Below are 22,989 nucleotides of genomic sequence, written 5' to 3'. Positions count from 1 at the left end.
TTCTCTTTTAGCTATTTTGAAATAGGCAATAAATTGTTAACAACAGTCACCCATGCTATCAAAGACTAGAATTTATACCCTCTCTCTAACTGTATTTTTGTACCAATTAACCAGTCTCTCTTCATCCTCTCCTGCCTGCTTCCTTTTAGCCTCTGGTAACCATCAATCTATGCTCTATCTCCATGAGATCGATTTCTTCATATTCCACATATGAGTGAGAACATGCAGTATCTGTCTTCCTGTATCTGGCTTATTTCACTTAACATAATGTCCTCCAGGCTCATTAATGTTGCTGCAATGACAGAGTTTTATCCTTATTTATGGTTGAATAACATTCTACTGCGTATATATACTACATTTTCTTTATTCACTCATAGGTTAATGGACACTTAGATTGGTTCATATCTTGGCTGTTGTTAATAGTGCTGCCATAAACACAGAAGTGCACATTCCTCTGTGACATACTGATTTCCTTTCTTTTGGATGTATACCCGGCTGTGGGATTGCTGGATCATATGGCAGTTCTGCTTTTAGTTTGGTAAAAAGTCTTTTTCAAAGGGTATTGAAATCTATCATATATGTGAAAATAGACAGATGAAAATAAATGTATTAGTTTGTAAATATCTCTGCAGAGTAGAGAGGAACTGGGAAGGGGAAACAGCATTCGGATCACAGAACATTTCTGTTGCTTTGAAATTTTTTTTTTGCAATGACTACATATTACTTACAAAATGTTTTGAGTAAAATTTTTTAAAAGAAGTAAAATGTGAGAAACAATTTAATCCTTAGAACATATAAATATACATACTGTCAAATCTAAAAAGCTTCCAAATTATACAAATGAGAATGCTACTTTTTTCACTATATTTAATAATTACGTGATATTTAAAGTAGAATTAAAATCCTGATCAGTGGTAAATCTGGTACCTTGGCTTCTTCAAGTTCCTTGTTGGCGGTATCCACCACAAAATTTTTCTCTTTTTGTAGTTGCTCTGCAAGTTGGTCAATTTTAATCAATTCTTTACAAAGATGCTCATTGTGGCTGGTTAAATCGTCTACTTGACTGCTTACCACCTCCTTACTATCCAAGAGTTTCCTAACATAGTCTTCCAAGCCATGATTTGTCTGTTTGAGATCTTCAATCTGTTATGATTAGAAAAAAAATAATCACTATGTGACTGCAATTAGGAAGGGAGATTTGCTTCCCTGCCAAGGAAACTTAATTGTATACCTTTTTGTGCCTTATGAATTTTGTACCATGTGAATGTTCTACATTTTTGAAAAAATATATTAAATAAAAATTTTAAATTTTATAGCAATATCTTTCAATTTATAGTTTCTTTTAAAAAGTACTGTTGATTTTTAACCAGTCTATTAGAAAAATGGCCAAATATTCATATCTGCAATAAAGAAACTTCAATACTTTTGAAATTAGTTTTACTACCATTAAGAGTTCTTTATAATTAAATTTCCAATTATTGTTATTAAAATATATTAACTCTTTTAAGCCAGGCATGGTGACTAACGCCTGTAATCCCGGCACTTTGGCAGGGTGAGGCGGGCAGATCACCTGAGGTCAGGAGTTTGAGACCAGCCTGGCCAACATGGTGAAACCCCAACTCTACCAAAAATACAAACATCAGCTGGGTATGGTGGAATGCACCTGTAGTCCCAACTACTAGGGAGGCTGAGGCACCAGAATTGCTTGAACCTGAGAGGCAGAGGTTACAGTGAGCCCAAATCCTGCCACAGCACTCCAGCCTGGGTGACAGAGCAAGACTCCATCTATTAAAAAAAAAAAAAGTATATACATATATATGTATATATATTATTAACTCTTTTTTAAAAAGTCCATTTGAACGTATCAGTAACTTACTTGACTAAGCTAAATACCAAATCAATCAAGTATTTGCTGCCTAATGTGGAGGACCACAGCTTTCCTTCCCAGCCCACTATCAAACCATCAATGGATGAAGAAAAGGGCCTTTTCTATCACGAAGGTATCCAAATGCCTTTAAAGGAAAAAAAAAAAATTAGACCTATTGACCAATGATTATGTCAGGAACTGTATTAAATTCCAAAGATACAAAGATAGGTTAGATATCTGCCCTCAAGGAATCTGTTATTTATTTGAGGAAATACAAATATAATATGTTAAGTGCAGTAACAAAAATAATTATGAGGTAAAGTTGTGGTAAAAATACTTTTCCATAGTACTTGTCTCTCATTGTTTATTTAACAAATATTTATTGAGCACCTATTGTGTTTAAGATACTGTGTTGGTATGCTATAGCAGACGCAAAACAAAACAAAACAAAACAAAAACCACACTCACACACAGAAGTTTCAGTGTGTAAGGAGTATCTGAAATTGCGAATCCCTGACCTCTTAGTTCTAGCATTATTCTTGCCCTGAGGTTGCCCTTTTCAAATAGCTATAGAGGCATCATCTTCCAAACCATCAAAATCAACAGTTGTCTTCAAAAAAAACTTTGTAAGTTGTCACTACATAAAAAATATCCTAAAAGTCATGAATTGGCTGGGCGCCGTGGCTCACGCCCGTAATCCCAGCACTTTGGGAGGCCACGGCGGGTAGATCACAAGGTCAGACCAGCCTGGTCAAGATGGTAAAATCCCATCTCTACTAAACATACAAAATTCAGCCTGGCATGTAATCTCAGCTACTCAGGAGGCTGAGGCAGGGAACTGATTAAACCCGGGAGGTGGAGATTGCAGTGAACCGAGATTGTGCCACTGCACTCCAGTCTGGACGACAGAACAAGGCTCTGTCTCAAAAAAAAAAAAAGTCATGAATCATTTTTAAAATGCTAAAATGCCATTTATTGTACGCAGCAAACAACACATCAAGAGGCATAATTAAAGTTGTTATTTTAATCCAGTATCTCCTACTATCTTCTTCTCTCTTGGCCTTTTCCCATCTACTCTTAAAAATTCTTTGAAAATGCAAATTTGAGGTCATTCCTATAATCTTATGTTGCCTCATGACACTAAGAATAAAATTTTAAAATGCCATTTATGATCCCAGCTCTACTTACCTGTCCAGCCTAACTTCCCACCACCAGACACACTATAAAAAACAATCTCATTAAAAATTTATTTTAGAGGACTTACTGAAATGTACACATTTGAAACTGAAAGGTCATCACAGAACCCTCTGAGAATCTTCAAGGAAAACCCTGCTTAGGCTTCAATTTCAGGAAAATATATGCCTTTTTTGGATACCTGGTTTGTTCTTACCCTAACGCTCATTGATTATTTAACTAATATTTCTATTTGTCTTTGCCTTTAGAAATTTTAAAGCTAAATCTAAAGTCCACCTCTAGCAACTTATACCAAAACTATGTACAGTGATGTTTGTTGTCATCGCAGGCCTTCGCTGTTTCCTTATTTTATCCTACCCTTATTATTTCAGTTACCTTCTTTCAAAACAAGCTATAGTATGTGAAGCAAACGCATGATGTCCAAGTTATGCTTTTCACCTTTGTTCACGGCTTCTCCTATGCCATGTTTCTCAGCAACAAGGGCACACTAAAAATGTCTGTTAACTTCCCATGCACCAGGAGATGTTAAATGCTTCTCCTTTCCAGTATGTGTGCCCATAAGGCCTTTTATATAAGTTTATCTCAATATTTTATAAGATACATTAAAATCATTTATTTCCCTTTCCCTTCCACTAAATTCTAAACAACTTAAAGGACTGTATGTTTCATTTATGTATCAACATATCACTCGTTTCTACATCATTTATTATGTATCTCACATAATCCTCAAATTTTTAGGCAAATAAAACAAATTATCAGTAATATAAATGAACACTCCCCTCAATTCTCTCATGAAACTCTACTTTTACTCAATTCTAAGACAAAAGAACTTTAGAAGAGGCGGTCTAGAGCAATACAAAGGATGTGGGCTTTGGAATTTGGCAGAGTTAGGTTTAAATCCTGTTGTAGTTCTTTACCAGTTATGTAACTGGGCAATTTACCATATTTTCGTGATCCTAGGAAATGCATCTGACTCCAGATTAAAAAAAAAAAAAAAAAAGGGAGTCTCTCGAGTTTCTTCTGTTAAATGGACAGAATGCCTACAATTTGCAGAATTGTCATTAGACATTATATAAGAGCTCAAGTACAATTTCCAGTATAAGTACTCAGTATTTTTTTAATTTTTAAGTAAGAGTCACAGGAAGCAAATGTAGTACAGAGAAGTCTCATACGTCCTTTACTCAGTTTCCACTGATAGTTGGGTCATAAACAGCATAGTACTGTACAGTAACGAACCCAGATACACCATGTGCATGGTGTTCTACATCATTTTTCTCAAACTTGCAGATCTCTGTAACTACCACCTCAAGATACAGAACTGTTCCATTACCACAAGACTAATCTCTTGCTGCTCCTTTATGTTCTCATTCCCCACCTCAATTCTTAGCAACCAATGCATACAATTTTGTCATTTTGAGAACATTATCTAAATAAAAGCATACAGCATGCAATCTTTTAAGATTTTTTTTTTCACTCATCACAACATCCTTTAGATCCAGTCAAGTTATTTGAATCAAATAGGTTCATTCCTATTTATCGCTGAATAATATATGGAATGCCACAGTTTAGGTTGTTTACAGTTTGGGAATATAATAAAGCTGCTATGAACAACTGAGTAGGATGTAAGTTTTGAGTAGATATAAGTTTTCATTTCTCTGGAACAAATGCCCAGGAGTGCAACTGCTGGGTTATATGTAAATGTATGCTTAGTCTTACCAAAAAGTGCCAAATTATTTTCCAGACTGGCTATACCATTTAATATTCTTATGAAATGAACGGAATAAATGGGTGATCCAGTTTCTCCTCATCCTTGCCAGCATTTGGTATTGTCACTATTTTTTATTTTAGTCGTTCTTAGAACTGTATTATTTCATCATGGCCTTAATGTGCATTCCCCTGTTTACAGAGGCTGAACATCTTTTTCTATACCACACATCCTTCTGTGAAGTATCTCTTCATGTCTTTTGCTCATTTTCTAATTAAATTTTTTTACTATTAAATTTTAAGAGTTCTTCGTTTGATACACCAGATATGAATCCTTTAGCAAATGTATGGTTTGCAGCTTGTCTTTTCATCATCTTAGCAGGGTTTTCTGCAAAGCAAAAACTCTTTTTTTTTTTTAAACAGAGTGTCACTTTTACCCAGGCTGGAGTGCAGTGGTACAATCTCAGCTCACTGGCAACCTCTGCCTCCCGGGTTCAAGTGATCCTCCCAACTCAGCCTCTTAAGTAGCTGGGACTACAGGCCTGTACCACCATGCCTAGCTAATTTCTGTCACATTTAGTAGAGATGGGGTCTTGCCATGTTGGCCAGGCTGGTCTTAAACTCCTGGCCTCATGTGATCTACCTGCCTACTAAAGTGCATGGATTACAGCCATGAGCCACCACAGGCAGCCAAAAACTTCAATTTTGATTAAATCCACATTGCCAATTTCTCCTTTTATGAGTCATAGTTTCGGTATCCTATCTAAGAACCCTCCACCCAAGCCTAACATCCTGCAAATTTTCTCCTATGCTACCTCCTAAAAGTCTCAGTCTTATGTTTTACATTTAAATCTGTGGTACATTAGTTAATTTTTTATGACATGTGAGGTTTAAGTGGAGGGTAACTGTTTTCCCTATATCTAATTGTTCCAACACCACTTGTTGAAGACTATCTTATACTGGGTGTGGTCGCTCACGCCTGTAATCCTAGCACTTTGGAGGCAAGGTGGGCAGATCATGAGGTCAGGAGATCGAGACCATCCTGGCCAACATGGTGAGACCCTGTCTCTACTAAAATACAAAAAAAAAATAAAAAAAATAAATTAGACATGGTGATGCATGCCTGTAGTCCCAGCTCCTCGGGAGGCTAAGGCAGAGGAATTGCTTGAACCCAGGAGGCAGAGGTTGCAGTGAGCTGAGATCACAGCACTGCACACCAGCCTGGCAACAGACCAAGTCACTGTCTCAAAAAAATAAATAATTAATTAATTAATTTAAAAAAAAAAAAACAAGAAAACACTATCTTCCATTGAACTGCATCTTGATCTTTGTCAAAAAATCATTTGGCTGTACTTGTATAGGACTATCTGTAGATTCTCTGTTCAGTACCATTCATGTACGTATCTATCCCTCCATCAATATCACAGTCTTGATTACTGCAGTTCTAAGCGTTTAAATAACGGAGAGTTTTGTTTTTGCTGCCTTCCTGTGGATTACCCCAACATTTTTTTAGAATTCTATGTTGATTTATAGTGTTTTTGTGTGTAACTCGTTTGATCTTTTTCTACTGGTTGTCCTAGGCATTACATTATATATACATAACTTATCATAGCCTATATTTTAACAGTTCAAGTGAAAGTACAGAAACTTTACCTCTTTTAGATCCCTTTACTCTCCCTATCAATAAAAGAATTGTCTTAACTATTTCCTCTACATGCATTTAGAACCACATTCAATAGTTAAATATAATTCTGAAAACTTTAAAAAAAATTTGGCTGGGACTAGTGGCTCAAGCTGTAATCTCAGGACTCTGGGAAGCTGAGGCAGGTGGATCACTTGAGTCTGGGAGTTCGAGACCAGCCTGGGAAACATGGCGAAACCCAAACTTTACAAAACAATGCAAAATCAGGCCAGCATGGTTGTATATGCCTGCAGTCCCAGCTACTTGAAAGGCTGAGGCAGGAGGACTGCTTGAGCCCAGGAGGCCAAGGCTGCAGTAAGCAGAGATCACGCCAATGCACTACAGCGTGGATGATGAAGCAAGACCCTGTCTCCAAAAAAAGAAAAAGGAAAGAAAAGAAAAAAAAAAAAGAAAATCTATTTCATTTACCTATATTTTTTGCTCTATACATTATTCTTCCTTCCTACTTCTCCAAGATTACTTCTTTTATTGTTTCCTTTCTGGTTAGAAAAATTCTTTTAGCTATTCTTTTAGCTGGCAACACATTACCTTAATTTTCCTTTATCTGAGAATGTCTTTATTTTCCCTTCATCCTTCAAGGATACTTTCTCTGGATATAAAATTCTGGGTTGACAGGTTTGTTTGTTTGTTTCTAGCACTTGAAAAATGTTGTGCCACTTCCTTACCTTCAATCTTTCAGATGAAAAATATCTGCTGTCACTTGAATTGGTGTTCCTCTATAGACAATGCATGGTTTCTCTTTCAGGATTTTTTTTTTTAGCTTACTTTTCAAAAGCCTAATTATGAAGTGTCTTGGCATGGATTTTTTTTTTTTTTTTTTTTGGTGACTCCTGTTAGGTATTCACTCACCTTCTTTAATCTGCTCTATGTCTTTGTGCCAAATTTGTGGGATATTCAGCCATTATCTCTTCAAATATTTTTTCAGTACCACCTTCTCTCACTTTTTTGTCGAACAGTTTTACCTGTCTCTGAAGCTCTATTCACATTTTTGTCAATCTATTTTCTCTCTGATGCTCACATCAGGTAATTATTTTTCTATTGTCATGTTCATCGATTCATTTCTCTCCTCCATTCTATTGAGAACACTGAGTTTTTATTCTGTTACTCCATTTTTAAAACTTGTTTTGTCATAAAATATATATAAATAATTTTCATTTTAAGTATATAATTCAGTGGCATTAAGTATATTCACAATGTTGTACAACCATCACTACTATCTATTTAAAGAATTTTTTCATTCCCCTCAACCAAAAAACTCTGTACTGATTAAACAATAATTCTATCTCCTTGAATTTGCCTATCCTGGGTATAGGCAGAATCAAACATTAGTTGTCTTCCCATGTCTGGCTTATTGTACTTAGCATAATGTTTTTGAGGCTCATTCATTTTGCAGCATTTATCAGAATGTGATTCCTTTTTGAATCTGAATAATATTCCACTGTAAGCACATACCATATTTTGTTTATCCATTCATTTGTTGACAGACATTTGGGTTTTCTTCTACCTTTTGGCTATTGTAAATAATGCTGCTATGAACATTTATATATAAGTATCTACTGGAGTCCATGTTTTCAATTCTTTAGGGTATATACCTGGGAGTAGAATTGCTGGATCATATGGTTAGTCTGTCTTTAAAATTTTGAGAAACCATCAAAAGATTTTTCACCATGGTGGCACCATTTTACATTCCCATCAGCAATGCACAAGTTTTTCAGTTTCTTCACATCCTCACCAACACTTGTTATTTTCCATTATAACAACCATCCTAATGGGGATGAAGTGGTATCTCATGGTTTTGATTTGCATTTCTATAATGGTTGGTGATGTTGAGCATCTTTTTCATGTATTTACTGACATTTGTATATCTTCTTTGGAGAAATGTCTGTTCAAGCCCTTTGCCCATTTTTGAATCACATTTTGGGGAAAAGGGGCTAGTTGCAGAAGTCCTTTGTATATTCTGGATATTAAGCCCTTTCAGATAGGTAATTTGGAAATATTTGCTCTCATGTAGTTAATAGACTAAGTTTTTAGAGTAGTTTTAGGTTTACAAAAAATTGATTAGGAAGTACAAAGAGTTCCTACATACTTCCTCTCTCCCTCAACACATAGCTTCCTCTATTATTTACATTTTGTATTAATGTGGTATATGTGTTACAATTGATGAAACAATATTGTTACACTATTAATAACTAATGTCTATAGTTCACATTAGGATTCACTCTTGGTGTTATTCATTCTGTGAGTTTTGACATACATAGGGTCACATGTATCCACTATTAGTGTATCATACAGAATAGTTTCACTGCCCTAAAAATCCTGTGCTCCACCTATTCATCCCCTCTCCCTCCAATTCCTGGTAACTACTGCTCTTTTTATGGTTTCTATAGTTGTATAACCTTTATGTAGTTGGAATCATACATTTCACAGCCTTTACAGGTTTGCAACATGCTTTCAAGGTTCCGCTGTGTCTTTTCATGGCTACATTGCTCATTTTTAAAAGACACTGAATAGTACTCCATTGTATGGGTGTACAACAGTTTGCTTATCCATTCACCTATTGAAGGACATCTTGGTTGCTTCTAAGTTTTTGGCAATTATAATAAAGCTGCTATAAACATTCATACATAGTTTGTACTCACTGACTGACTCTTATGTTTATCAAAATGGTTAAGATAAAAATTGAATGATTTTAGACCCATAACATTTAAACGAGCTCTGAATTAGTAGTTATTTATTCTCTATCTTCTTGTTTCAAAATAGGTTCCCATCCCAAATTGACTCAGGAAAACATGTTGTAACTAAATGCAACCTGTAATTTCAGTGTCGAGATGAATCTGTCTTGATTTCTCACTTCTCGTTCTAGCTGGAGGGTATTCTGGTAGTTTTCAGCTTCAGAAACTGGAGCCCCTAGACCAAAATCATGTTCTTTGGTGGTAACCTAGTAGAAAGAATGGGAAATAATATGGAGGCATTTGATTTAAAACAGCTCTATGATTTCCCACATCAGTAAATTTTGAAAATTAATAATATTCCTAGATAGGTTTTTAGCCATTTCCCATCAGCTAAGAGGATTTCATCAAACTTTACCTTCCTAAAATTTATAAAGCTTTTTCTGTGTGTTGTCCAAATGGTACTGAACATGTTTTCAAAGACAATCCCTACCCTATCCTTTTGGTAATCATGGTTCTACAGAAATATGGGTCAGTAGCAAATTAAGCAGTCTACCTCTACAGGCTTGTGTTGTCCAAAATAGCTACTAGCTAGCCACATTTGCTGTTTGCTACTCCATATAAGCAAAAGGTTTGCAATTCATATCACAAAATTTTCCTAATATATAAATAATTTCTAGAAATAAAAAAGATAAAGAATTACTCTAATAGGAAAATTGGCAAAGAATGTGAACATTTACAGAAATGGCTCTTAAATATATTTTAAGATGTTCAATCTCAACCTTTACTGACACAAATTAAAATAACACTGAGATACCCTCTTTTAACCATCACACGGCAAAGATCAGTAAGTTGCATATATAACATAGCATCCTTACACATCACCAGTGTATAAACTGATAGAATATTTATGGAGAACAATTACAAAAAAATCTATCAACATGACAAATGCATATAGCTTCTGTTCAAACAATCTCATTTCTAGGAATTTATACTACCGATATATATACATACACATATGCAAAATAACAAATGTTAGAGACTTTTCACTTTAGCATACATACTACTCTGCATCATGCTGTTTTACTTGACAACCTATCTTAGAGATTGTGTAACTTAGGGAAATAATTTTTTCTTTCCTTGAATCAAGGCTATCATTGTGTTAAAAGAAAATTTGTTATGAGCATCTTAGATCTTTCCTCAAAACACAGCTTCTGTTCTCCAAAGTCCCACCTAGGGAATTACAGAATCAGGATCTCCCCAGTCACTGACCTTATGTTGCACTCTGTGTAACCCAGCACCTAAACAGGTGGGTAGATTTATTTCCTTTTTTTTTTTTTTTCTCTTCCCTAAACAAAACCCAATTGTTCTTCATTGCAGCAGTTACTGCCCCACCTGGAACCTCAGCATTAGATCTCACAGAATATTTCAAATTATGAAGCATTTAAACCCCTAGGAGCTGGGGTTAAATGCTTCATAATTCCCTAACTAACATTTCTTACACAGTTTCTGCTGAAAAATGTGTTCCTAGTTATAAACATTTGATTTAGAATAACAGAGTGAAATGACTCCTCACTAGAGCAGTACTTTCCAATTTTTATTGAATGTTAAGAATCATCTGGGAATGCTGTGTGAATGCAGATTCTTATTCACAAACTGAGATTAGACATTTCTAAAAAGCTGCTTGGAGATTCCTATTTGGTTAGTACAGAGACTACATGCTGAATCATGCTGTGCTGTAAATTCTGATTTATTTAAATAGCAAGAATCTATTTAATTAAAGTCTAAATTCATTCAGAGTACTTTTGTAATTTGTCTCTTCCTACTTGTCCAAACTTATCTCTTACTTGACGCCTCCAAGAACCCCTCTATGAAAGACAAACTATGAAACACATATTTTTTTAGAGGGTCTCACTCTGTCACCCAGGTTGCCATAATCACATCTGACTGCAGCCTCAACCTCCCAGGCTCAAGCAATCCTCCCACCTTAGCCTCCCAAATAGCTGGGACCACAGGCATGTCCCACCAAAATTGGCTGTTTTAAATTTTGTAGAAACAGGGTCTCCCTATGTTGCCCTGGCTGGTCTTGAACTCCTGAGCTCAAGAGATCCTCCCACCTAGATCTCCCTGGGATTATAAGCATGAGCCACCACACCCAGCCAACATATTATTAACACATATGCTCAAAAGTATTTTATCATCTGCTCAATGAGCCTTGCCCTCAGTCTTTTCTCCATTTAACTTAATACATTCCCAAGGCTCAGTTTGAATTCCACATTCTCTAGGTTTTCTCTGTCTTCTCCATTGCATAATGATCATGCCTTCATTGATATTCATATAGAGAGAACAATTCATGTTCTAAATTTTTCTGGATGTCTTCCTCATACATTTATTAGAATCTTAAGAACAAGCAATGTCCACAAACTCTCTATATCCCCACTAAACCTATAGTTATTTATGTAATAAAAAGTGTCAATAAAAATTTGTTGAGATTGGTAATAAAGCAGTGTGATAAAGCAGAAAAAAATTAAACTTTCTTCCTTCACCTTGGTAAACCAAATAAAGTGAGGCTTTTGCAAAATTACCTATCAGGCCCGGCTAGGAACTGAAAATAGGGAGAAACCATGAGTCCACCTGACAACCCTAAGCAATCATGTTGGAGTTGCTACCTTCCTTCTACCAGCTTTGGAGGCAGTATTACTGGGGGAAAGAAACATCAGTGTATCTGAAATTCCTATGCCTAGCCTGCCAGTTTCCCCACCTCAAGCCACCTGAATATCTTCCATGTTGCTGCAATCTCTAACATCAATTAGAATGGAACTTGTGTTCCTATATAGTTCTTAGAGAAGGCAAGTAAAAGAACTTTCCTTTTTTAAAAAATTATTTTTAATTTGTTATTTTTTATTTTTTTCAAGGTGAACTCTACAATAAGAAAGAACCTTCATTCTCAATTAGGAAGTCACATAGCAGAGTGGTTAACAGCATGTATTTTGGCATCAGCCCACCTACATTCATTATCCTAGTTCTGCCACATCTTAGCTGCGTGACATTGGGTGACCTGGTTACTTTTCTATGGCTTCCTCATTTACAAAACAGGGATGATAATAAGTGTCTGCACCACAGAGTTACATGAGGATTAAATGAATTAATATATGTTTTAACTTTAGCACTTAGAATAGTGCCTGGCACATAATAAGCACTACATATATTATTATTTACTATTATTACTAATTCTTCTCACTGAGTCAACTTATTTAATTGGCTATCAAGTCCTACTGATCTTTTCAATAAAAATTCTCTCAGCTACATTTCTTCCATCCCTACTATCACTGTTTTAGCTCATGTTTTCAGACTGTAGCAGTCACATGTATTCACTTTACAAGTAAACTTATAAATAGCTAGAATAAAAATGAACCAGATACATGTTTCTGGGAATAAAAAGGTGTAAAACAAATAGAACTCTATAATTTCAACGCTAAATGAATCTAGGAAAGTCCACAACGAATCAGAAATTACAGCACAGCATGATTACTGCTACATCAGAGTAATACATATAGATGCTAAGGTAACACCGAGACAGAGGCTACAAAAAAAGTATTTCTGACTTCTACTTCTTCAAAAAAGACTTAGGATCTACTCCCCATTCCATAAGAACTATGAACATATCCTTACTGGAGCACTTAACACATTATATTACTTTTATAGGATGTCCAAGTCATGGCTACTTTAACATGTCTAAAACAGACTTCTTAATTTCCCCACCTGCACCTTTGATCTCTATTCTGCCTCCATTGTGTTCTTTCCCTGCCTTCATCATGTCACACCATCTTTTGTGTAGGCACTTGCCCCAGGTAAAAAGCTGAGGAGTTTTTGAGTTTTCTCTTTTCCCGATTCCCATCTAACTGATTAGCAAACCTTGTTGGTTCCACCTTCAAATATATATCCTAAATCCATCAATTTCTCTATATTTTTCTTATCACCTCCCTAGTCTAAGTCACCATCATTTCCCACCTAGAACACTGCAACCATTCCCTACTGTCTGCTTCTACTATTGCTCCCTACAACCTATTCTCCACATTGAAATCAAATCAAGCACTTCAAAATAATGAAATCCTGTGGGAGGGGAGAAGAAAGGAGAGGGAAAAAACAAACAAACAAAAAAGAAAATTACAGTAAAATGATACTGGCTCAAAAATATGCCAGTGGCTTTCCACTGCAATTAAGAATAAAATCCAAACTTTTCAAGGCCTTAAATGATTTGGCCCTTGTCTTCACTGTAAAGATCTGGTACTCCCTTCTGTGTTCACCCACTTTTTCTTTCTGTTTCTCTAATGTGCTGCTTCAGTTTGAATGTCTGTGTCCTCAAAAAATTCTTAAGTTGAAATCCTAACCCCTAAAGTGATCACATTAAGAGGCACAGTCTTGGCCGGGCATGGTGGCTTACACCTATAATCCCAGAACTTTGGGAGGCTGAGGTGGGTGGATCACCTGAGGTCAGGAGTTCGAGACTAGCCTGGCCAACATGGTGAAAACACCCCTTCTACTAAAAATACAAAAATTAGCTGGGCACGGTGATGGGCCTATAATCCCAGCTACTTGGAAGGCTGAGGCAGGAGAACAGCTTGAGCCCAGGAGGCAAAGGTTGCAGCAAGCCAACATCGCGCCACTGCACTCCAGCCGGGGAGACAGAGAGAGACTCCATCCCCCCCAAAAAAAACAAAGGCATAGTCTTTAGAGGGTGATTAGGTCAAGATGAGTTGCCCATATACTATAGTCCCCAGAAAGCTTCCTCAACCCTTCTAATGTATGAGGACACAGTCTGAGGTATCATCTATGAACAAAAAAATAGGCCCTCACCACTGATTCTGCTGGCAACTTATCTTAGAATTCCTAGTCTCCAGAACTGTAAGAATTAAATTAATGTTGCTTATATATTTCATTACAGCACCCTGAATGGACTAAGATATGTGCCAACAGCATTTGACTTCAAGTCCTCTGCTCTTGCTTTCCCTCTCTCAGGAACCCTTTCTACCCAGCCTTTCACATGGCTATCTTCTCACCCTCAACTTTTTGGCTGAAATGTCAGGTCTTCCCTGATTTCTTACCTAAAGTAGCCTCTCTCCCAGTCACTCTCTCAAATAAGTGATAAGCTATTTGCACTTATCACTTCTTGAAATGATATCATTTATTTGCTCACTTGTTTACTGTCTGTCTCCCCCTACTAGCATATAAAATTGAAGAGCCCTAGGCTTTTGTCTTCTGTTATATCCCTATTGCCTTAAAAGTGCCCAGCACAAAGTTGAAACTCAATAAAACATTTCCAAAATAAGAAATTTTAATGATTCAAACAAAGCAGTTTCAATGATGGGTGAAAACAAGTCTGAAGAGGACGAATTTATGAATAAATGTAAACTTCTTTTAGGAAGCATGATTGTGAGAGGAAGAGAGGTATAGCAAAAGGTGTGGGGCGACCAAGGTTATGGAAAGGTCATTACAAAAGGAGAAAAACTTGCTCCTTAATTCTCTTTACAAAGGATCCTCTTTCAGAACTAAGGATGTATTGCCCTGAGACAAGAAAAAGCAAGGATACATAAAGATTTAGACACCTGTAATCTCAGTAATCCTAGCACTTTGGGAGGCCAAGGCCAGAGAATCACTTGAGCCCAGGAATTTGAGACCAGCCTGGAAAACATAGTGAGTCCCTGTCTCCACAAAAAATGAAAAAGAAATTAGCCAGGCCTGGTGGCACCTGCTTGTAGTCCCAGCTACTTGGGAGGCTGAGGTAGGAGAATAACTTGAGCCCAGGAGGTCAAGGATGCAGTGAGTCATAATCGCACCACTGCACTTCAGCCTGGGCAACAGAGTGAGGTATTTTGGGAAACAATCAGCAAACTAAATACTGCAAGCAACAATAAAGATTAATCTTAACAAAATACTGAGTAAAGAAGCAAGATGTAAATGAATACTTAGTACAATTCAATTTATAGGAAGTTCAAAAACAAGCCAAACTATAATGTGCATGTTCACATACAATGATGTAAAACATTAAGGAAAATCAAGGAAGTGGCTATCTTTGGGGAGGGAAAGGAACATGTAATCTGAAAAGGTGATACACAGTAATACCTCTAACTGCCTCTGTATACGGAGGCCTTCAAAACCAAATCGTCCTAAACAAACTAGTCTAAGCAACTGAAAAAGGAAGACAGAAAAGAGCCCCCAGTGAATCTCTACACCTGATTCTGGGCTACAAGCAGTGATTTTTCTTCAGAAGGTAAACAATGCATGAAATATTTTGGAAGCTGCCATTAAATAATGCCGAAGTTTAGTATTTAAAATTAATATTTCATTAATGTACCTTCCTAGTTATTTTTCACTAATTAAGACAGAAGAGTCTGGATAATAAATCAATTAAAATACAATCTGTTTTATCCTGGAGGCAGATTCGAAAGAGACATTCTACTTACATATTTATAACTAATCTGTTTTTTTCCTACTTACAAACCGATTGTTATTCTATTTATGTCCTCACAGGTAAACAAAGCATATTTGAAATGATGAAAACCAGTAGAGAAAATTTTAAACAAGGAAATTTCCTAGGATATAAAGGACTTGAATGGAAGAAGGGAAACGCTGGGACACTGTCATCTATGCAAACTTTCCTGAAGCCTCAAAAAAAAAAAAGTGAAAAAATGTACTTATTTCTGTGAGTTTTTAGGTATCAAGTTCTATGATCATTTAGTTATCCAATTTAAGTCTCAAATATGTTTTCAACGAAAGCCAGCTTTCCCTGCCTTACTGTACAACTCTTGCTGAAATTTATCTGAGATTTCCATGCAAATGCCTACGTAATCTCGGTCTTTCACCACCCCAAGTCTAGAAAGGGGTTCAGTAGTGAGCGATCGGGCGTCAGGTTTATCCCAAATCTGTGACTTCCAAATTCCTCGCTCCACCAGAGCTTCCAGAGCGTTTCTAAATAAAACAGTACCCCCAACAACCAAGCGGAAAGCTGCGGCAGGACGCAAAGCGGTGACCATAGGAACTGGGCTTCAACCTAACCTCCCAAGAAACAGGGGCAACGCGTGCTGCGGAGCTTCCGGTCGGCAGCTGTGCCCGCCGCCGCCCCTCACAGCGGCTCCCCCGGCTCCAGGCCACCTCCGCCCGCCACGGCCCCGCACCCGCCACTCCCGCCCGCTTGCAGCCGGCTTTTCGGAGACCTTCCGGCGCAGGAGCAGCTCTCCCCACCCTGCGCATCTCCGCAGCTTCTACCTGGAGCTCCGGGTCCCTCCCCGAGCTCCTTGGCCCGCTGTCCTCCCCAGAGCTCATCCCAGCGACTGCCAGCTCTCGGCCTCTGCCGGGGAAACGAGAACCGCCCAGTGTCCATCCTCCGCCCCTTTCTCCTCCCTTCCCACCCCCAAATCGTCCTGGCCCCGCCCCAGCGGAGTCGGAGGAAGGAGGGAGCGGGCGGGAAGGAGGCGGGGGCGGTTAGCGCCAGCCGGCGCCGCCGTGGCCCCGCCCTCACGCTCTGTACCGGAGTGGGGCTCGTCTTCCACCTCCCCGGCGCCCCAGCTTTGCTTCCGTCCCACGCGCCCCTAGGTTCCGTGCGCACGCGTACCTGGCTCGACCTTCCCTCTCGCGCTGACTACAAGCCGTGTGCGCGCACCTACGCACAGAGCGACGCGTACGTCCACCTGCCTGCCTTACAAGGCTACTTGGAGGCGGGGGCTTCTCCCGGCCTGTCCGCGCGGCGCAGGCGCACGCCCACGCAGCGCCTAGACGCCCGACCGGAGCGTTCCGTCTCCTAGTAACCAGCCGCGAGCCCCCTTTTCCAAGATTCACTTTTTATTCCCTGCCTGTGGCGGCCGTACCTGGATAGAACGCGCATGCGCAAGGCTGGCTGTCGCCGCGCCCTGCCTTCAGTTTGGAACACCTGAGTGGCTTTATGCCACTTTTCCCAGGGCTTGGACGTCATTCTGGACCCAAATTCGGTGAACCGCTTACTCCCAGAGCTGCAGCCAGGGCCCATTTTGAGGGAGGCTTCCAGGTCCAGTCCTCCCGCTGCAGCCTGCTGGTAGCAAGCCGACCTGTCCGGGTGAGCACCGGCAGCCTGCAATTAGGGGAGCCTGGGGACCACCGTCTCAGTCAGCTCTGGACGATCTGGGCTGAATCAGAAAGTAGCAGAACTAGCAACGAAAGTCCAGATTTCTGACCGATATTCCTTTTCCACATGCCAGTCCTTTTCCAAATCCCCTTACCTTAAAGTGGACAAATGAGCTTTTTGGTGAAAAAGAATGAGGGCTACATTCTTCTACCATTTTTTTTGGAGCCCAGCATGGAAAAAGAAATTCTTCTTAATATTTCTTAATATCTACCATGTCCCTTCTTAAATAACCCGAGTTTCTGGATGATAATGGCGACTTTATCTCCTTTTCCTACAGATGACATAGATACTAGGTTTTTACAGCAATTCTCTGATGACCTTGATATGGTAGAACGCTGTGTATTTCAAAAGTAAGCTCTCATTTGAGGAAACTAACAATTCCTGGTTTTGCCAGGTGAGTACTCATTTTTTTTCCCCACAAGATATCATTGGCAGGGATAAACAACTTTTATGTTAGAACAAATTTAGTCATAAAAATACATTTAATATAAGTGCTTTGTTTTTCTAATCTCTCTTCATCGTTATTACATAGTCATATATTTTGTCACATTTATTTTCAGATATCATATATTTTGTAAGTTTAATTAGATACCAATAAAATTAAGTGTCCCTGTTACTTTAAGAGGTTTGCGGACACAAGGAGCACATATCCTCTGAAATATTATTTTTAGTTGACAAAGTAAACTGAGAAGTTGTGTTAGAGGGAATAACATATAATCTCATTTCCTCTTCAGATACTAAGATTATTTTGAATACATTATCTAGCATTATTAAAAACAAATAGGAAAGAATGTTCCAAGTTTAAAACTATCAGTTGGAGTTGAAGACTTGGGGGGGTGGGTAGATTATTAATATAAGAAGTAGGAAAGTACTTCCCTTACGGAAAGAATAAGAAAAATTTAAGCACTTGTGTATGCCACCTAGATGGTACTGAAGATTCTTTGGAATGTAGGGAAATGATCATTTTAAGGTGAAGAGGGTGAAAAGACTCTTTTTTTTCCTACCAAGAACTGTTGGCTTTCTCCCCTAACCCGAGAAAGTAAAAATTTCCTTCCCTCTGTGGCAGGGTGGCTTATGCCTGTAATCTTAGCACTTTGGGAGACCGAGGTGGACAGATCACCTGAGGTCAGGAGTTCAAGACCAGCCTGGCCAACACGGTGAAAGCGCATCTCTACTTAAAATACAAAAATTAGCCAGGTGCGGTGGTGCACATCTGTAATCCCAGCTACTGGGAAGGCTGTGGCAGAGAATCACTTGAATGTGGGAGGCAGAGGTTACAGTGAGCCAAGATCACACCACTGTTTATATTGTTTTCATTGAATAGAAATTCTCAATTATGAGTAATCAAACTCACCTGTTTTCCCCCCTTATTGTTTAAGCTTTTTAGGTCTTGTTCAAGAAATCCTTCTTCACCCCAAGGTAACAGATATATTGTCCTTCATTTTCTTCTACTGCATTTACAGTTCTGCCTTTCACATTTAGGTCTTTAATGCATTTGCACTCCACTTCTGTATTTAAGATCCTGCTTTACTTTTGTCTTCATAGTGAGCCAGCATTCACAATACTATCATACTAAACTTAGTCTGTTCTATCTCCTTTGCCTTATAGTGCCACCTGTAACTTATGTGAAGTTCCTGAAATACCTAAGTCCAAGTTGCAGCTCAGTCATATTCTACTGATTATTTGTTCCTGTACCTGTACAAGGTTATTTTTATTACTTTCACTTTGTGGCATATTTTTTAAAAAAATTTTTTTTCTGATAGAGACAAGGTCTCCCTATGTTGCCCAGGCTAGTCTCAAACTGCTGGACTCAAGAGATCCTCCCAACTTGGCCTCCCACAGTGCTGGAATTACAGGCATAAGCCATTGTGCCCAGCTGTGTAGCATGTATATATATTTTTTTCATTTCAGTAGCACAGAGGCATATCTTAATATCTAGTAAAGAAAGCCTTTTTGTTCTTTTTGTCCAGATTTTGATTTATCTCTGTATGTACCTTTATTCTTATATATATATATATTCCAGATTTCTTCTTGAATGGCAACCTAAATGCCAAAGAGGCTCCAATAGACTTGTTCACCCTTCATGTCCTCAACTCTGAGGAAGTTAAGGTGGGACCCACAGAGCACCAAGTCTACCCTATTGTATTTGGTTCCTCCTCAGTCCCTTTATCTGAATGAAGTTTAATATGAAAATTGATAATTATGTAAGTTATTATTTTACATTTGTTGATTTTCAAATGCAATGTTTGATAGAGTTTTGTTTTTTAAAAACTTTTTTCAATTTTTTCAAAGAAGTTTTAAACCTACAGAAATGTAATAATAATAATAGGTAGAACCATTTTTTTATGCTTTATATCCTAGATTTATCAGTTGTTAGCATTTTGCATATTTTAACTCTCTTTCTGTATCTATCTAGCAACCTGTGTACCTACCTATCTATTGCTAACCAATTTGAGGGCATGTTGCAGATATGATTCTTCACCCGTATTTCAGTATGTATTTCCTAAGAACAAGGATATTGACTTATACAACCCCAATACAATTATCAATTCAAGGCATTTATCACATTGATCCAATATTAGTATCTAATAAATCTCCCACATCCAAATGTTGCAGTTATCAAAGTAATGATCTTTGTAGTACATTCCATCCCCTTCCCAATTCAAGAGCATTGGTTGCATTTGAAATCATGTATCTTTAGCCTCCTTTAATCTGAAACAGTTGCTCAGCCTCTCTGTGTCTTTCATAACATTGACATTTTTAGGTAGAAGCTATTTGTTTCATAGAAGATACCTCTGTTTGGTTTATCTGATTGTTTCCTCATGTTTAGATTCAAGTTATGCATTTTACAGTGGTAGTTCCTTTCTAACAAAAAGAGAAACCAAAGAATAGAATAAACTCAATTTTATTAATTTGAAGGCAGTATTAGATATTCCTTTGATGAGGAAGAAAAATTCATCTTCAGTTTCCAAATCTAAGAAACAAGTATACCCATATTTCAGAATTTCATCGAGAGATCTTAAAAAATTTAGCTATGATGTATTTGATTCCCAGAAAGCCAAATATATACTATTTACCTAATTGTTGTATTAACATTTGAGTAACTACTATATTTAGGCTACTACAGTAGGCCTAGGACTCTCTTTTATTACAAACACTGATATTTAATCACAAATATGGATAAACAGGGTTTCAAGATGATTCTTTAGAAATGTTCAGTAAGTAATTAGAGCTTGATGAGTATGAATTGTAAATTACCAAAGATATACGGTAGCTAAATATGAAAGACATAACACATTCTAAAACGTGGGTGAGGCTGGGTACGGTGGCTGACACCTATAATCGTAACACTTTGGGAGGCTGAAGAGTGTGGATCACCTGAGGTCAGGAGTTCGGGACCAGCCTGGCCAAGATGGCGAAACCCTGTCTCTACTAAAAATACAAAAATTAGCTGGGCATGATGGCGCACATCTGTAATTCCAGCTCCTTGAGAGGCTGAGGCAGGAGAATCACTTGAACCTGGGGTACAGAGGTTGCAGTGAGCTGAGACTGCATCACTGCACTCTAGCTTGGGCAACAGAGCAAGACCTAGTCTAAAAAAAAAAAAAAATTAGCTGGGCATGGTGGCAGGCATCTATTCCAGCTACTCCAGAAGCTGAGGCAGGAGAATCGCTTGAACCTGGAGGGCAGAGGTTGCAGTGAGCCGAGATCGCCCCACGTCACACCCCCCTGGGCAAAAAGAGCATAACTCTGTCTCAAAAAAAAAAAAAAAAAAAAGTGGGTGAGTGCTTTCACTCAAAGCTGTGGAATCTGCTCCAGATCTCACGTTGCTACTAGAGTATCCTCCAGTATTCTCCAGTAAGCCGGGCTTTCCCTAACCTTTACTGTGCCTGTCCCTTCTGCCATCCTGGTCAACTCTGCCTACCAGATTCCTGCCCATCTTTGAAAGCGCAACCCTGACCTAGGCTCCCCTCCTTTGGGAAACTTCCCAAGGCCTCCATCCATGCTGCATGATCATCTCTCTTAACAGATTGGGCATCCTTAATCACAAGTATCTTTTTCTTCTTTCTTCTTTTTCTTTTTTTTTTTTTTTTTTTTTTTTTTTTTTTTTTTTTTTTTTTTTTTTTTTTTTTTGGAGACAGAGTCTCACTTGTCACCCAGGCTGGAATGCAATGGCATGATCTCGGCTCACTGCAACCTCTTATCATCCGGGTTCAAGTGATTCTCTTGCCTCAGCCTCCTGAGTTGCTGGGATTACAGGTGCAGGCCACTATGCCCAGCTAATTTTTGTATTTTTACTAGAGACGGGATATTACCATGTTGGCCAGGCTGGTCTCAAATTCCTGACTTCCAGTGATCCACCCGCTTCAGCCTCCCAAAGTGCTGGATTACAGGTGTGAGCCACTGCACCCAGCCAATCACAAGTATCTTTATAGGACATCTTTATTTTTTGCAGAACACCTAGCAGAGTACTTGGCCTTCAGTAGTTATTTCTTTAGCCCATTAGTAATGAATTAAAAAGTTTTGCTAGCAAGAATGAAAGAAAGGATTAAGAGAAGTTCTACTAATTTCTGAAAGGTAATAAAACATAAAATCTGATTCCTTTTTAAAGATTTTCAAAGAATCTTTAGAACCTGCAAACCCTCCCACAAAGAAAATGTAAACACTGAAAGGTGGGAGGCAATTTTACTTTATATATCTAATATCACCATGGCATTTCATTCAAATGAAGATTGCCATGAAGTTAGGAAAATTCCTGCTGCATTCACTTGTCACATTTTTTTTCAGCAATCAAGTTGAAGAAACGTTTCCACTACTTAAAAAGGTACCTCCAAATTACTTTCATATTTGTTCAGCTATCCCAATGGGATTTTCACTTAGTAAATCTGCTACTCAGGTATCTGCTATATGTATGGATTCAAAAGTGGATGATCACCTAATACAAGGGACTGAAAAAAGCAGGCTGGAACCAATGACTCAGTTATTTCAAAACACCAAGAAAATAAGATTAGAAGACACAAATCAAGAAAACATTACAAGGATTGAAGGGACTGGCACAGGATCTCTTTCTGAGAAAGCCTTGGGTTCAGTGGTATACGTCAAAGAAAGTGATGGACTAGAAGTGACAGATGTGGAATGAAGCAATTTGTATGTATTTTCAATTTGTACGTATTGCCTTTGATTACCAGGGGGTATTGAAAGAGAACTTAACCTTATTAGGAAACCCTAACAAAATGACGGAAGACTATTGCTTTATTTTTCACTATTTATCAATCATCTTACACTGCATTTTTTGATGATGCCTATTCAAAAGGCAGTTGCTTTAAGGAGAAAAAGCCTTCCAAATTCAAAGCAGATTTCCCTGATATTATATCTTTCTTAAAAATGAGAGTTATTTAGTAACAGTATTTGAATGGCATCAAAACATTTCCATTTTAATGTATTTCTTTAACAGGTGGTTAAAAAAAAAAGTGTCCAAGCAGCCAGGCACGGTGGCTTATGCCTATAATCCTAGCACTTTGGGAGGCTGAAGCAGGTGGATCACCTGAGGTCAGGAGTTCACAACCAGCCTGGCCAACATGGTGAAACCCCATCTCTACTGAAAATACAAAAAATTAGCCAGGTGTGGTGGCAGACACCTATAATCCCAGCTACTTGGGAGGCTGAGGCAGGAGAATCACTTGAACCTGGGAGA

At 38.2% G+C, this 22,989-nt stretch overlaps 2 protein-coding genes across 15 annotated transcripts in view; one reads left to right on the top strand and one right to left on the bottom strand.

The window, feature by feature from the left end:
- The window catches only part of TSGA10 (testis specific 10), a 147,209-nt gene extending 130,372 nt beyond the window's left edge, over nucleotides 1–16,837 (bottom strand). For 2 of the 13 annotated variants that reach the window (XM_017524028.2, XM_017524029.2), the window contains exons 1-3: nucleotides 16,749–16,836; nucleotides 9,277–9,405; nucleotides 928–1,143 (exon numbers count right to left, since the gene is read on the bottom strand). Coding sequence is in view for 8 of the 13 variants with exons in the window: in XM_017524023.2 (XP_017379512.1) it covers nucleotides 928–1,143; nucleotides 9,277–9,405; nucleotides 16,403–16,459 (402 nt within the window). In the remaining 5 variants the exon portion in view is untranslated. The other 11 variants (XM_017524023.2, XM_017524021.2, XM_017524025.2 and 8 more) reach the window with 9 other exon arrangements.
- A 298-nt stretch (nucleotides 16,838–17,135) lies between these two features.
- On the top strand, nucleotides 17,136–22,841 carry CUNH2orf15 (chromosome unknown C2orf15 homolog). 2 transcript variants are annotated; one of them, XR_005199345.1, is made up of 4 exons: nucleotides 17,136–17,225; nucleotides 17,572–17,688; nucleotides 18,674–18,713; nucleotides 18,903–19,084. XR_005199345.1 is itself a non-coding variant. In XM_037736927.1 (3 exons), the coding sequence occupies exon 3, from the start codon at nucleotides 22,159–22,161 to the stop codon at nucleotides 22,432–22,434; it is 276 nt and encodes a 91-aa protein (XP_037592855.1). In that variant the 5' UTR covers nucleotides 17,136–17,225; nucleotides 17,572–17,688; nucleotides 22,083–22,158; the 3' UTR covers nucleotides 22,435–22,841. The 2 variants fall into 2 exon arrangements, 1 of the variants encoding a protein (XP_037592855.1); XM_037736927.1 differs by lacking the exons at nucleotides 18,674–18,713; nucleotides 18,903–19,084 and adding an exon at nucleotides 22,083–22,841.
- Nucleotides 22,842–22,989: the final 148 nt, after the last annotated feature.

This window comes from Cebus imitator, unplaced genomic scaffold (assembly GCF_001604975.1).
Source record: "Cebus imitator isolate Cc_AM_T3 unplaced genomic scaffold, Cebus_imitator-1.0 Scaffold31, whole genome shotgun sequence".
Classification (NCBI taxonomy): Eukaryota; Metazoa; Chordata; class Mammalia; order Primates; family Cebidae; genus Cebus; species Cebus imitator.
Note: the sequence above shows the minus strand (reverse complement) of the source record. Positions and strands in the feature narration are given on the sequence as shown.

Coding starts and splice junctions, on each gene's coding strand:
- CUNH2orf15 (XM_037736927.1), top strand. CDS start 22,159: ATGGGATTTTCACTTAGTAAATCTGCTACTCAGGTATCTGCTATATGT.